Source organism: Asterias rubens, chromosome 1 (genome assembly GCF_902459465.1).
Source record: "Asterias rubens chromosome 1, eAstRub1.3, whole genome shotgun sequence".
Taxonomy (NCBI): Eukaryota; Metazoa; Echinodermata; class Asteroidea; order Forcipulatida; family Asteriidae; genus Asterias; species Asterias rubens.
Genome location: NC_047062.1, coordinates 20171703 through 20187604, shown reverse-complemented (window position 1 = coordinate 20187604; position 15902 = coordinate 20171703). Strand labels below are relative to the sequence as shown.

Here is a 15902-nt window from a genome sequence, read left to right as displayed (position 1 = left end):
ACACGGCAGTTAACGGTTGAATGGCTTCTGACTGGCACCCCCGAACAAAGATATTGACAAAATAGGGACACCGCCAATATAGGGCTAGATAGCTCAGTTGGTAGAGCGCCGGCACGTTAGTCCGGAGGTCGTTGGTTCGAATTCCACTCTAGTCAATTCTTTGTTCAACCCCCAAAATCAGTTCAAAAATTTACCCAGTCAGTTTCCCTTGTGGTTTATATTGATATCTCTTTATTAAGAGTGAACCTTCTTAAGAATAGTGCTTCAACTTTGAGACATGGAACTGCTCTTTTACTGTTGTTAGCCTCATACAATGCAGTTAATGCATTTCCTGTGAAAGAAAAGAAGATAATTGATATAACAACAGAAGTAGGAGTATACATGTCAAGTTTTTATAGGCGGAGTGGCATATATCACACGACAACACAAAACACCACAAACACCGTATGAAATTGTAGATGCTCATACCTTTTAATAACAAAAACCTATACTTTTGTTTATTTTCCATGGCGTCTCTACACAACAGGAGGCGGCCCACATACCCGAAGGCATCGAATGCGTCAAAATTCACGCTGATGAAGAGTTTATCCCTTTTAAAGATGATTCCTTGGATCTTGTTGTGAGCAGTTTAAGGTGAGAGAACCGGGCCTTGTGTGTCTGCTTGTAACCTCTATAGAGGCTGCAGGGCTGTGTAACTAGTCCACCCCCTCCCCCCTCCCGTTGTCCTCCCCATAGACTCATATGATTTGTGGGGTGGAAATACAATCCGAGGTTCTCTCAGTACTAAGGAAATATCTCGCCATTTCTTTTTAGGTCGTGAAGTGTCTTAAAGATGAATAGTCCAAAAATGCTTGTTGAATCTCACCTGTTTTCGATTCAAATTGATATATATTGCTCTGTTGGCATTTCCTCATTAATAATTTTGTATTAGCTGTTGCTTGTCAAAATTTAGGCCTAAAAATATTTTTTTGCATCACAAAAAACTATTCATTGTTACTGATCATCTAGCAAAATGCAAAAAAATAAAAAACCTTCATTGTTGTGACAGCTTTTTACTACCCCCCCCCCTCCAAAAAAAAGTTGTTGACATTTAAGTCCATTTCCTGCTAAATATTGCAATTAAAAAAAGTATTATTTTTACAGCTTTAAAATATTGTTTCATGGCCTTACAATTAATGTTTTTCCATGGTACCTTGCAATCAAACCCCCTTTGTAAATTATGCACATTCGAGTTTTTGATGGTCTCCATTATGGTCTCCATTATTCTTTTTTTTTTGAGGGGGGGGGGGGGGGCGCCTGTTGACAACAAGTTGACATTTTAAATAAAAGAATGAAATGTCACGGCCAAAGTATGCAAATTCCTAATTCGGGTACCGTATCATGATTAATTACTGGCGGTGATGTTTGCAAGTGATGTACGCCGGAGGGTAAGGGAATAAACATTGACAATTATGCGTTCACGCTTTGCCATTCAGCACGTGCGTGATGTCTGTAATTGGACAGGTAATGAACTCCCCCATCTCATGGAGGTTACGGTGATCCGCTGAGGTACTAAAAGCGACAAAAACAAAAAAGGGAATGTATTACTCGCGTAAGACTGAGTTTTAGCTGGATTGATGTTGGCTGTTTACAGGATGTCCGGGATTCCATATTATGATCCCGGATATATAGATTTGCATTGAGCAGATTTACATAAATTACATGTACATATAACGGATGTAATTCTATTTATTCACAAGCACCGGCAGATCAAGCATTTCCAGGTACTTCACACAAAGGATGTAAAAGTGCAAAAAGTCAATATCAAGAATGAATGCACTTGGAGCATACACAGGCCCCCAAGAACATTGAACCATTGAACCTTGGGCGCCTCTAGATTAACATGCCGGTGCTCTAGCAACTGAGCTGTCTAGCAAAGATATAGACAAAATAAGCAGACAGCCAACATTAGGGATACATATATGTATATAGTTGAGTTGGGCAAGAGAAAGACAGAGTATGTCCTTCCCTAGATACCTTGCTGTCTCGGAAAGCATCCATTGGTTGATTTAATCACTGGCCTCGTTTAGTGGGCTTGTCAAACTTGTGTTTTCGGTAGTCCAGTGAGTTAGACAAGTTAGTTAGTTGGTTAGCTGCTTTGGACCGGGTGTCGTTTGGCCTCCTTGGATAAACGTTGCATTCAAGTCTGTTTGTAGCTAGTTGCTCTGCCTCACAAAGTCAAACATCAAGCACCTTACCTTAGTTAGTTGGTTAGCTGCTTTGGACCGGGTGTCGTTTGGCCTCCTTGGATAAATGTTGTATTCAAGTCTGTTTGTAGCTAGTTGCTCTGCCTCACAAAGTCAAACATCTAGCACCTTACCTTAAAAAACAATGTTCATTTTACATGGAAATATTACACAGTACATGTATATTCAGAACTTAAGTGGGCAGATCAAATGCACACCTGGGGCCAATTTCATAGAGCTGCTTAAGCACACAATTTTGCTTAAGCAAAACAATCCTTGCTTAGTAAAATCAGATTACAGGCCAAGACTCCACTCAATTGTTATGCTAAGTAAAAAACAGCTAAATACCAGTCACAAGCAATGTATATGGCATGAAATTTTGGCCAGTAACATGTGTAAAACAAGCGAGCTATTTTCGTGCTTAAGCAATTTTTTTTGCTTAAGCAGCTCTATGAAATTGGCCCCTGACCTGCCCTGGAAAACTAGTACAAGCTCTGGAGAGAATCCTTGCAACCATGGGAACATAGATAGAATAGATTAATTCATGTAAAACTAATAAGTGAAAATGACTGTTGTGGGTCGACAAGCTTATACTATAATACTAGAGGAGGATGCTTTTCTCTTATAGTTGATGATTTCCTAATGGAACTGGCCTTTATGGAGAGAACGTGATCAGGGACACAACATCATTATAATGCAGTCATAGACAAAATCATCCGCCAGTGTCTTGAAAGACATCCAAGGAATTTGAGTCAAGTGTAAAAGGTGCCATTGAGATTAAAACCCTAGTATTTGAATTAATTGTTTCAAAGTCTTTCAGTGCCAAGGTCATACATATGTTTGATCTATTTTATGTTTTCTGAAAAAGCCATAATCGTACATGTATGATGTTTTTTATTTACTCATAAAGTGTTGTAAATCGTTGTACCACCCATACCATGTTATCACGAGAGGGCATTATTCTAAGCACTTAAGAAATACTATTGACTTTGGAATGTATCAAGGCAACACAAATCAGCAAAGTACATTTTGTTTTGAGAGAAACACTTTCAAATTCACAAATTTGTTTTAACAATTTTTGAAAAACTTCAAAAAATGTTTAGTTAAAAAATTCCCCCAAAACCATACACTGGAAGACTACTTTGTGCTCAATCATGTGAGACAGTTGTCATCAGTTGCTTAAATCTGGTGAGAGGGAGGGAGTGTGGCAGTGATGACTTTGAAACCGCAGCTTCTGAAGGGGTTGGAGATCAATACTAAATGACAGATGGAACTTAGCTAATTGTGTTGGTGCTGGCTTTCAGAATGTTGTTGTCTCATAATAAGATATGTCTTGGAGATGACATTTATGCAAATTCCAGTTTTGAATATAAGTTAGTGAGTACAATCTTCTTGCACATCAAACAAAAAATCTCAGGACAACTGGGGTTTAAAAAAAAGTAAACTTTCAGAAAAGAAACTTTTCATTTGAAGTTTGTTTTTGACAGTGAGCATTACCAGGATCATATCTTTAACTTTGATATTATGTGTAGTCACTTAGAAACCGTTGCATACAACATGAACAATATGATAGTATACTGCCCTCAAGCAGTTGCTGGCAGTGGGATTCAATACATTATGCACTGCTCTATGTGGAATTGTTTTGGTTCTTCATCCGTATCACTGTGTGGACCCTGGGGTATGTAGATGACATTATGCTGGCAGTCCAAAGAAATTTGTCTGTCTTGGTCACAAAAGATGAATTAATGGACGCTAGATGTAATTTCTTAGAGGTCTTGTTATGGATTCAGCTTGGAGGGTATGTTCAATCATGATCAAATATCCCAGCGGCCAATGTCTTAATGTATGGAAGTAATTTCTTTTTGGTTATGAAATATTCAAAGGGGGAAGACAAATACTGCATCATTTTGTACACAAAAGGGAAATGACCAAGTTGGCAACAACCTGCACATTATTGTTTTGGGGTTTGGGGGAATTTGTTCATAGGTGACTGACATACCTTTGACAAAAACAAGACAGAAATTTGTTGTTGTACAAGGGGACAAGAAAAGAAAAACACATGTTTGCATTGCTGCATTTCCAAGTGTGCATCTTGAAAGTTCCTGCTTGTCATTGCTCTGTCAAAAATTTCTTCTTAGGGTTGGATAATTCTAAATGGGAAGTTAATAAACACGCAGGTCTTTTATTATTGTTGCATTGTTTTAATCATAAATGTAGTTAAACACAATAAAACTACCCTGTGAACATTTCATTTCAAAAGGCGGTAGCGTTTTTTGATATATCGCTGAAAATCCGGAGGGGTTATGTCCACACAGGAAGACAGATTTGTAATCGGAATACGCCATCTGAGAAATGCTTCTCAGACAATTTATATCTTTTTCCATAACCACATTACTCCAAAGTGAAACGATTTTCAACATGCTTTATACTATCAGAAGCTCATGTACTTTTAAAGCTTTTATTGCCGTTAATTTTAAGAGGGATTAATAAACGTACACGTTCCCTTTAAGTCACTATAAGTCACTATCTGAACTGAGTGTCTCTGGCTTTGACTGGTGGCTATTAGCTGCAGCGGTGAAGTTGAGAAGGAGGCATTTACAGTGATCTGACTCCCCTGGAGCATGAAGCCGTCAATTCAAACATGCCACTGTATTGAATGTTGTCAACAATGTCAACAGTTTCAGACAGATCACTGCTGGAAAGTGGCATCATTACATTAAAATGTTCATCGAGGAAACTAGTTGAACAGGATATTTGTTTTATTAGTTTTGGGGGATGGGATTGCTACAAGTCCATTTACCTGTCATTTTGAATTAGTTAGGGGGCATGCACATGAGGCAAACAACACACATCTCCAATTAAACACGACCCAGATGTACATGGACTTCGCATGTACTCTGGACTCTCCAAAGGCTACATTTTTATTAAAGGTAGGGTCATAAGCTCTATTCACACATCATCATTTAAACAATGGTCCCTTGCTTAATTTTAGCATGGTTGTGAAATTGCACCTCGTGTGAAAGGACAACAATGTTTATAATGTCCATTAATGACGGCAAATTTGAAATACTTAAAGTTATTTGCTTTTCAGTACTTACCTACTCCACTTTGTACCTAACCTCTGAAGTCACTTTTAATATCCACAATATTTGCAAATTACATCAGGGAATTATAACCATGTAATTGTCGGTTTTGATATTCTCAATATGTTGTTAGTTACTAGTCCAGCATTGACGAGATGTTTTGACCAAACACCATATCAGTTGTCACATGTAACCTTTACAATTGGTTTCCTGCTTAGTTTTGCTCAGCAGCAATTTGTTGAGCAATATTGTCTGCTTATAATATAAGCAGCTCTATACAGTTTTACTGGGGATTTCAGATTTGATATTTTGTCATTAAGAATGACATAACATTCTAGTCACAAAGAAGTATAAGTAAATTAGATTTCTGTTGCATACATTGGTTAGTTCAAAGCCTGAACAAGGGCAATAACTACAGAGGTCTCTGTACAATTAAGTGTTAATTAGTTTTTATGACTACATTCCATTGAAGGCCCTTTTTTCACAAGCAATTCAACTAACTGTACTTTTCTTTTTTGAAATTAAAGCGAACGATCATTGTCAACTCTAATCATTATCACCCTGAACATATTTTCACAATTAGTTATATCGTTCTGCCCATGGACTCTGGAATTAACAGATAATTAATTTGGTAGTTTTTTATTTCATTGTCCATTTATAGTTCTGTTCTGCTCGTACAATGCCATGGGCCCTTTAGCAGTTGACTGCTGTTTCCTCAACCGCTGTTGCATGGGTTAATAACATTAATGTCGGGGAGGGAATTGGGGGTGGGTGCGAGTAATGCCGTTAGGCCTCGACCTTGTTCATCACCGAGACAATTTGCTGATTTCACAAATGAAATGGAAAAGCCAATATAGCTTTTCTATCCTTGCGGCTCTGTCGAGGCGGTTTCGGAGGCTGTTTTGATTTGCTTTTCTGCCCGTCCGGGACTGAGAGACAATGCGTCAATGAAACCTAATAATAATGCGTACTGTGGTCAAAACGGGATATGACCATTGGGTCTGGGTGACCTATATTTCTTGATGACCACTGTAGCCGCTGGTCACCTTAAACCCAGACAGTCTCTGAGTCTCTGTGTCATAGAGCCAATTATAAATACTAGACACAGTTGAAGCATTTTCAGACCACAGGACTCTGTTAAAAGTATGCTTGCATACAATACAAATACGATACAAAAAGACATTCTCCCGAACCTCCGATTATCTACTCCGCGGCAGTAGAATAAAGCAAGACAGTTCTCTAAGAACAACTCTACCTGGCAAGTAGATACACACATGGTGTTACCGCACACCAAATATACATCAAAAAAGACATTTGTATACCGCTATTTCAGTTAGATCACAGCGGTTGATGATGCACATGACTCAGAAAAATTAAGGAAATTAAGGAAAGAGAAACCAAATGAACATGGCACAAGAGGTACCATTGAGTGAAAAGGTGAGATTTTAGGCCTTTCTTAAATATCAAAAGTGATGTTTCTGAGCGCAGATGTGTCGGAAGACTGTTCAATAATTGCACACACTCATCTTTAAAGCCATTATACACTTTCGGTACACAAAACCCCCCAAAAAGTTCACAGATTTACAAATAATTGACAGGGTTTACAGAAGGTAATAGTGAAAGACTTCTCTTGAAATATTATTCCATGAAATGCTTGTCTTTTTGAGAAAACATTAAAACAATATCAATTCGCGATAGTGAGAATTACGGATTTATTTTAAACACATGTCATGACACGGCGAAACGTGCAGAAACAAGAGTGGGTTTTCCCGTTAAATTTCTCCCGATTCCGATGACCGATTGAGCCTTAATTTTCACAGGTTTGTTATTTTATATATAAGTTGTGAAGTGTGGGACTTGGACAATATTGTTTACCGAAAGTGTAGAATGGCTTTAAAGAAGTATAATAATCAATATTTATGAGCACATAATTATACCCAACTAAGACCAGGGGCCGATTTCACAAAGATCTAAAATTGATCGTAACTGCAAATCAATCGTAGTTGCTTAGTAAAGTGTGATGTCACAATACAAATCACTATGGTGATACTGAAAATTTGTGTTGCGATGAATTTGATTGCTTTGTGAAATCGGCCCCAGGCACTCATGGTGCTACAAAAAGAAAACAAATTAATTAATTAATTAAGTACTAAGTTTCATTGGGTTTGCCTTACAGATTTGATGAGTTTAACAGAAAAAAGTGTGAAAAAAAAATTGATGGATTTTCAAGTTGGTTGGGAGAGCGGAGATAGCTAATTAAAGTGAGTACATTTTTGTCACGGTTTGTAGTCACATTTGTGATTTCAAAAAGTTTTTGACTGCAGCCTTGAAAGACCTGTAATACTCATCTGAAGTAGATTGCGTACACATTGTGAATGCATGCAATATGTTCGCTGTCAATGTAATTTTCATGAAGTTCTTGGGTTTTCCCATTAAGAAGGCGTCTCCACATGAGAAATAGACTCCATCAAAATGATATCAAGTACATGCAGTTCACACATCTGCTTTTCACATTCAAGTTTTTTTCTTTTCTTTTCAATGCATACATCGTACGTCCCTCATTGCATGCAGCAAGTTTGTGTATATGACGATGGTACAGGTTCGCATAGAAAAAAAAAGTCTGTACACTTTAGAAAGTATTAACTTGTAATAACCTTTGACAGTTCTTTCAATGTGTCTTATCAGCCTAACAAAAGATTGAGTCAGTAAAGTGAGGATTCTTTTTGTTAATCCTCAGAAACCATGGCATCTAAGAGCAGTTTTTCAATGTTTGTTTGCAAACGGAGATACCATCTTAACGCCTGTAAAAAAAAAAAAACGCAAAGAAAGAAGCTGCAATTTAATCACAATACATACGATTTGTCAGTGGGGGGGGGGGGCTTGTCTGTTGACACATCTTTTTGAGACAATGACGCGCTCTGCGTGGTCTGCGCTGCACCGGAGATGCTTTTTTTTTCTTGAGGAGGCACCGGGCTTGCCACTTTGTTGTGACAGAAAACAGCCAGTTGTTCATTATTCATCTATGGTCAAACACAACAAGTACTGCCAGGACACTTTTTTGTTTTCTGATGGAGAGAATCACTACAGGGTTAATGCTTCATCAGAAAATATGAGCACAGATTTGCTAGCTGACAAGAAAGTGTGACCAAGTTCATAACATAAGGCTTGGACTTTAAGACACTGGACACTATTGGTAATTGTCAAAGACCAGTCTTCTCACTTGGTGTACATGTAGCTCAACATATGCATGAAATAACAAACCTGTGAAAATTTGAACCCAATTGGTCTTGGAAGTTGCGGTATAATAATAAAAGAAAAACATCCTTGTCACCCGAAGTTCTGTGCTTTCAGATGCTTGATTTCTAGACCTTAAAATCTAATTCTGAGGTCTCGAAATCAAATTTGTGAAAAAAACACTTCTTTCTCGAAAACTATGTTACCTCAGAGGGAGATGTTTCTCACAATGTTTTATACAATCAGCTCCCCATCTTGTTACCAAGTAAGGTTTTATGCATAATGTCAAACAAAATGCCAATTGGAGAAAGTGCATTTACATGTGAAGTACATGTAAATGTACAGGAATGTGCTCGGCCCACAAGCCTTCCCTTTGATTTCCTTTGAGGAAGCAATCAACCCTGAAAGGTCCCATGTTTAGTTGGATCATTTTTAACTCCCTGCATTTGGTGTGTTCGGTCGATGCATGCTTCCTTCGTTGCACAACATTGGTTGGACCTATAGGGCAGTCTATATTAGGAAGCTTGACGAGGCGCGATTTGCAAGCAAGGTTACCCTCATCCTTGATCTACTTTCTAAAGGAAAATGTCAAGGTGTGGACGTGTTTTTTGGTTTTTTTACAAGGTGTAGCACCAATGAAGACGGGAAGGTTCTCGAAGAGGTCACATAGTTTTTATATTGATGTTCGGGGCAGTTGAGTTTCAGGGGCTAAAGTCGGATTTCAATTTAAATTGAGCACAAACGCAGAACGATGCATGGAAAGATATTCATCACTGCATATCCTTTTTTAGATTCCAAACTGTCAGTGCTCACTTGCGATCATTTTTGTGTCGTGACTTTTAGACAACACTAAAGTAGGTAGGTCTAAATGTCATTTAGGATAAGAATACAATAAAAAGTCAAAGACTACATATATACAACAGCTATTGTGATATTTAGTGCAGTATGTTTTTGCAAATGTTTTTACAGAGTTCTTGCTATTTTGCTTCAACTCCTTTGGGTATGATCCCTAGCTTAACTGTAGTAACATGTTGATTGGCCTCTGACTGGTATCCATGGACAAAAATTAAAGATGTTGACAGTATAGGAAGACTACAGCAATGGCGCTATTCAGTTGGAGGATTGTCGCAGAAAAACAAACCCACCTGGAGGTCACAGATTCAAGTCCCGCTCTATAGTCAAGTTTTCTTGGTTCAACCTTAAGTTATTTCAAATTTAGTCATACAGTTTTCCTTGTGGTTTATTACATAATAATTCCTATATTTATTATGGATGACAAGTGCAATGAAGTTTGGGCAGTCATTTCACAGTTTGTGCATTCCCTGTGTCGAGTGTATAGTGAGGATTCACCCTAAGACATTGATCAGATGTCTGTAGTCATTAATCATTTGAAGTCTGAAGCTACACCAGATAGAACCATCTTATCTCTTAGCTTAATGATTTTATCCCGATGAAATAGATTTTCACCAGCACACCACTGTTTATTATTTCACACGAGGCAAAAAACAATGTTGGGGGAATGCACGGCGGCATACTAGGCAATTATCAAGAAAGGCGGCCAGTTGCGCCGGTCTCCAAAGAAATCATGAAAAGACTGTTTGCCGCGTCTTGTGCAAATCTTAAATCCGAAATCCCGATTATCGGGAAGGCGCCACGGGGGGATAAGGAAATTGCTTGACTTTTGACTTTTCATCTCATTTTCCCTCTGGTAAACTTGATCTGGACCCACATAGAATCATTGACTGTGAACATGTGGGTCAAGCAGTGTAGAATCATTGACTGTGAACATGTGGGTCAAGCACTGTATTAACCTAAATGTGTTGAGTGCAAATTAGAGACTGATACATGCCAAGGATGAGGAAATCAATTTTAATGAAGAAATCACAATCATCCGGATCAAGTTTCTTGTGTTTTTGAAAGATTGAGACTTCAGCAGTGAGTGTTCTGATGAGTAGATGAAGGTAGCTGCTCGCTGGACCATCGATACCCAAAATATTAACTTTCATACCACCTGTACTGGAGAGGGTCCAAACTCGCGTATCCGTGTGCCCGCTAAGAGGTGTCAACTTTCATTTGGCAATTTCCTGCGCTCCGAGACCACAGTTCGGTCATGGAAGCTATTCGGTTCGTTTTTCTTGTATTGGGTTGATGGACAAGGTGTTGATGTGTGCTTGTCCGAAAAGATGGGATTGTTTCCATGCCTGCGGGAGCTTTTGAGGAATTTAATCTAAACACACATTGATTAATGGAGAAAACAAGAGGTTTTAAGACATGAAAACACTCTCCCATCTGGAGAGGTCTTTTGTGATGGCTTTGCCAGCTTTCGAAATTGCATTTTCAGGTTGAATATTTGGCGTTTATGGATTTCTTGTTTCTGTATGCGTGTTAAACAACTTTTATGTAGAAAGAAAACAAATACTTGCACTTACCGCCTTTGGCCACTTCAAGGACGTGTTTGTTCTGTTTTTTTTCTGAATCAGTTTGCACGTACATCTACTGTGTACTTCATAGAGCAAGCTCCAGTTGACGTTCAAGTTTCAGTTCAAGCATGGTGAACACATAACACTGCATCAATCAATTTTGGTCAATCTTTGTGTTGCTTTGAGACCTGGTTCCCTTTTCATAGCAGTCTGGCTTTTCCAAAATGTGGTTGAAGCATACTTGCTCTATGGTTGAAGGTGTTAAACAGTATAATAGGAATGAATGTGGCTTTAATGTATTAAGTGCAAACTAACCTGGGCCCTGGATACAGAACAGGATAAGCAGACAACATTGCTTGAACAATTTCTTCTAAAGCACAAATGAGCTACAATCCTATAGCCATATCTCATGTGGCCCCCCATGCCCCCTTTCAATGTTGGCTCTCATTGCACAGTCTTCTGCATTCCAGTCATCATCGAGCGGGGGAGACGGGGGAGAGAATGTTTATTGTTAGGGGGAGTGGACAGGGAATGTTTATTGAAACATTGGGAATGGGTTAAGTTAGAATGGGTGGCCTGTAACACCGTATTTTAGTGGTAACGTTAATCTGGAAAGCATAATTACTCTATGAAATTATGCCCTTGTAATTGTGACAGAAATCCACTGTAAGCCACTTCTGTATACACACTTCACACAAAAACTGGCACCATTGATTATTAACAGAAGCCCAAAGTTAATAGTTTATGCAAGAAAAGTTTAATATGCTCTTCTCAGAATTACACATGTTTCTGTCATAAATAAATGCTGCTGAAATTTGTTTGAAATGGTGATTTGGGTACAACGTTCACCATGCCAGCTTTGGGCCCGGAAGTAATATCAACCTTGCTAAAGGCATACTCCCTTCCTAAGCCATTTTCAAAAGTCAGAATCCAGTCAGATTCAATAAAAGGCCTACATTCATGACATTGCACATTACATCACATTTTGCCTGTTTTGCACACTCAAAAAAATTCAAACAATTGAAATGCTTTGCAAATTTGATTTGCTTGAGTATAGAGCTCTTTAAAATGGTGTCACGTACTTTTTTGGGCAGAGATTGAATTGTGAAGCTTTACTGACACAAAAACACTGCTTTAAAGTATTCGTCAAAAAAGTGTCTCAGACACCACTTTATGATTATACACCAATCTGTTTACATTGTGTTTTATCCATCAATTTACGCCAGGTATAATTGTCACATTAAGTTGTGCTTGAACGCATCTAAAAACATCCACTTTCCCAGACGTCCCACCACACTCCATCCTGCCTCTCCCAATTAATGTCCATCCTCCCCCCCCCCCCTCTCCAGTACACTCCGCTCTTCCTTATCTCATCAACAATTTATTGGAGTGTTTAATAGAAGAGGGTTCTCCTGCCTAGAGGACAATGGGGGTATTTTTTCTGTTCAGAGGGTATTATGGTATCTTGGGTGATCTAGTGCTGATAAAGACTACAGGAAGGTTTTTGATTGCTTGTGCTCGTAGTGAGAGTATGAAAGCGAGCTCGTGCGAAGGGTCGCCCTGAGAGGGAAAGACGCTTGAACCACTCCTCTCATATTGTCGATAATAACTTTCTTCTCTCGCTGTTGCCAAAAGGAAGCTGTTAACCTTATGTCTCTGCGTAAGCCAGCATTCTGAACCACACTTAACATACCAGCCTTCAATTTTTTTCTCTTCTTCTTCTTCGTCTTTTTCTTCTTTCGTCCATGTATGCACGTAAGTGGATGTTTGGACATGGTTAACTTCATGTGAGCAAATACCAACTACATAAACACTCACGTGTAGGTTGCAGGGGGGCTCACTGAGCATATCTTTGCCAAGGGAGCTTGGGAGAGGGGGATGTAAAGAAGTGGGGGTTTGGAAATAAATAAAGCAAACAGTCCTTGAGGGTATCACTACTTGTGCTTGTATAAGTTCAATACAGATATTGCCTGTGTGCATTTTGTGGTGATGTGGGACCAGCAGTCATTGACATTTCAAACAGTTGTTTTCTCTTCCTGACACTTTTGTTATGTTTCGGTGTTTTTTTTTTAAGAGTGCCGAATCACAAAAAAGGCACCACCTTTATGAAAACACTTTCTGGTTATGATGCATATTTTTAGGGAAAACTATTTAGATTCTTCAAATTTGTTGAGTGCCACTTAAATCCCCTTAGAGTTTGATTAAGCTGTTGTAGTTATACAACAAAAATCTACTCCACAGAGCCATCTATGCAAAAAGAAAAAATTGTAAGATTACATTTGGACCTGCAAGTGTTTGTTTTAAAGACACTGGACACCTTTGGTAGTTGTCAAAGACCAGTCTTCTCACTTGGTGTGTCTCAACATATGCATCAAATTAATAAACCTATGAAAACTTGAACTCAATCGGTCGTCTAAGTTGCGAGAGAATAATGGAAGAAAAAAACACCCTTGCCGCACAAGTTGTGTGCTTTCAGATGCTTGTATTCGAGACCACAGCTGAGGTCTTGAATTTGATTCAAATATGTTAGTGAGAAATTACTTCTTTCTCAAAAACTATGTTACTTCAGAGTGAGCCGTTTCTCACAATGTTTTTATAACATCTCTCCATTGCTCGTTACCAAGTAAGTTTATATGATAACAATTATTTTGAGTAGTTACCAATAGTGTCTTAAAGTTGGGCAAGACCTTGGACAGAGTTTTGAACTTTCAGAAGCTTGAGACTCCAGGGTGGGTGACTCTAATGTGTAAATAGTGATGTATCCATAGAGAGCATTATTGATCTGCCATAGCTGTAGAAACGTAATTTATGTGTATTTTAATGTGTGTTTTTCATCCTTGCGGGATTTTCTTTAACTCCAGTAGTTAGAAATTGCTTTGCGGGGCCTTTTTTCATAGGTCAGTCAACTTTTGTTATGTCTGTTTTGTTCCATGTCATTAAACTGAGGATCAGTAGGGGGGGGGGTTGTAGGCAGGTCTCTTTTGTATAAAAAAAAACTGGAATTAGAAAATACTAACATCACAGACAGTGCATCACAAATCTAGTTTTCCAACCTCAGTTGGCAAAAACTCAGGCTGTGACGTTGCAACAGAAAGGTCTATAAAGGTTGGTACAGTTGTACGTGGGTTGCTGTGATGGCCACTGGATCTTAGACTGTAGCAACTAAGCAAAACTTTAGGTTATTCCGGACACTTCATTCTGACACTCTAAATTTAATAGCATCATATCTCTCATCTATATGTCGACTGCTGTACTGTGTCATCAGAAGTGGCAATCTCTCAACGTGCCATTGTGATCTCTAATCTTTTTGATTTACCATTTTCTTTAATGAGTGTGTCTTTCATTAAAACACGTCTCAACCATTCTTCAGATTTGATTTTATCTGTCAAAATCAAGTGGTGTGTACTTTAAAATAACAATCTGATGAGTTTAAAGTGCATTTATTTTCCTTCTTTTTTTGTGCAAAGTTTGAACAATCTTATTCTGCAATCAAAGGACAAGTCTAAGAATTTAACCTTGATGGTAAATTGTACTTCAGGGACGCTGTAACATGCCGATTATGTTCAGTCACCCAACTAACTTTGGTGTTATAAATGCTTAAAGGATTGGGGTACTTTTTTGTAACACAATGTCCACAGATGTACATTAAACTTACACAGTTTGAGGATAATGATATAAGAAGGTTTCCCTTAAAATATTACTTGCTTAAGTGCTGTAGTTTTTTAGAAATAAGTGAAACAATGTCACAGAAATAAGTTTTACATGATAAAATAATTTTCGTCTCCTGAGACAAAAATGATTTCCGTGAATTGTTTTACTAATTTCTCAAAACTACAGCACCTCAGTAAGAAATATTTTAAGGGAAGCTTTCAACCATCATTATCTTCAAACTGTGGGAATTTGATGTAAATCTGTGGACATTGTGTTTTGTGTCCTTCAAAAAGTACCCAGACCCTTTAAAGGCAGTGGACACTATTGGTAACATATGCAGAAAATAACTAACCTGTTAAAATTTGAGCTCAATCGGTCATCGAACTTGCGAGATAATAATGAAAGAAAAAAACACCCTTGTCATACGAAGTTGTGTGCATTTAGATGGTTGATTTCGAGACCTCAAGTTCTAAATCTGAGGTCTTGAAATCAAATTTGTGGAAAATTACTTCTTTCTCAAAAACTATGGCACTTCAGAGGCAGCCGTTTCTCACAATGTTTTTTACCATCAACCTCTCCACATTACTCGTCACCAAGAAAGGTTTTATGCTAATAATTATTTTGAGTAATTACCAATAGTGTCCACTGCCTTTAAGAAGGCACTGTACCTTTGGTGTCCTTCAGTCACAGATGATGTCTTATAAACCATATAAGATGACTACATGACATGCATGCAAGATGGCCAAGCTTTCATTGATAGTACAGACTCTTCTAGAAGACATTTCTCAGTGACAGACTTCACCATCTCATCCCATGTAGGAATTTCAAGTAATAAACCACAAGGGAAACTGACTTAGGTGAAAATATTATTTGATTGGAGGGTGAATGAAGAGGCAAAACATGACTAGAACTGGATTTGAATCTGCAACCTACCTACTGGGCTATAATGTTGGCTGTCTTCCTATTTTGTTAGTATCTTTTTTTAGGGTTGCCAGTCAAAAGCAGGACCCAAATGGAAATAAGTACAAGTTCTTGTTTTTTTAGGGGGGGGGGGGGTATCCTTTTGTGCATTATTACTACCTTGTGTTCTATGTTAGTTTATTTTTTTATATTTTTTTTTAAGGAAGCCCCCTGAAAAGACAAGCATAATATCCCATAGAGATAGCTAAGTGCTTGTTTCAACAGACCATTCCACGATAAAGAAACAAGAAGAAAAGAAGGGAGATAATGGTTATTGGACTATGCCTCACTCACTAGAAAGTGATTAGAGACACAACAACTAGCATCAC

The 15902-nt window shown here is 38.2% G+C and overlaps 1 protein-coding gene across 1 annotated transcript in view; it reads left to right on the top strand.

Moving 5' to 3' along the window:
* Positions 1 to 15902, top strand: part of LOC117300087 (arginine-hydroxylase NDUFAF5, mitochondrial-like) — a 116998-nt gene that overhangs the window by 20008 nt on the left and 81088 nt on the right. Inside the window, exon 6 of the mRNA XM_033783777.1 lies at positions 527 to 633. Within this exon, the coding sequence (XP_033639668.1) occupies positions 527 to 633 (107 nt within the window). The remainder of the gene's footprint in view (positions 1 to 526; positions 634 to 15902) is intronic.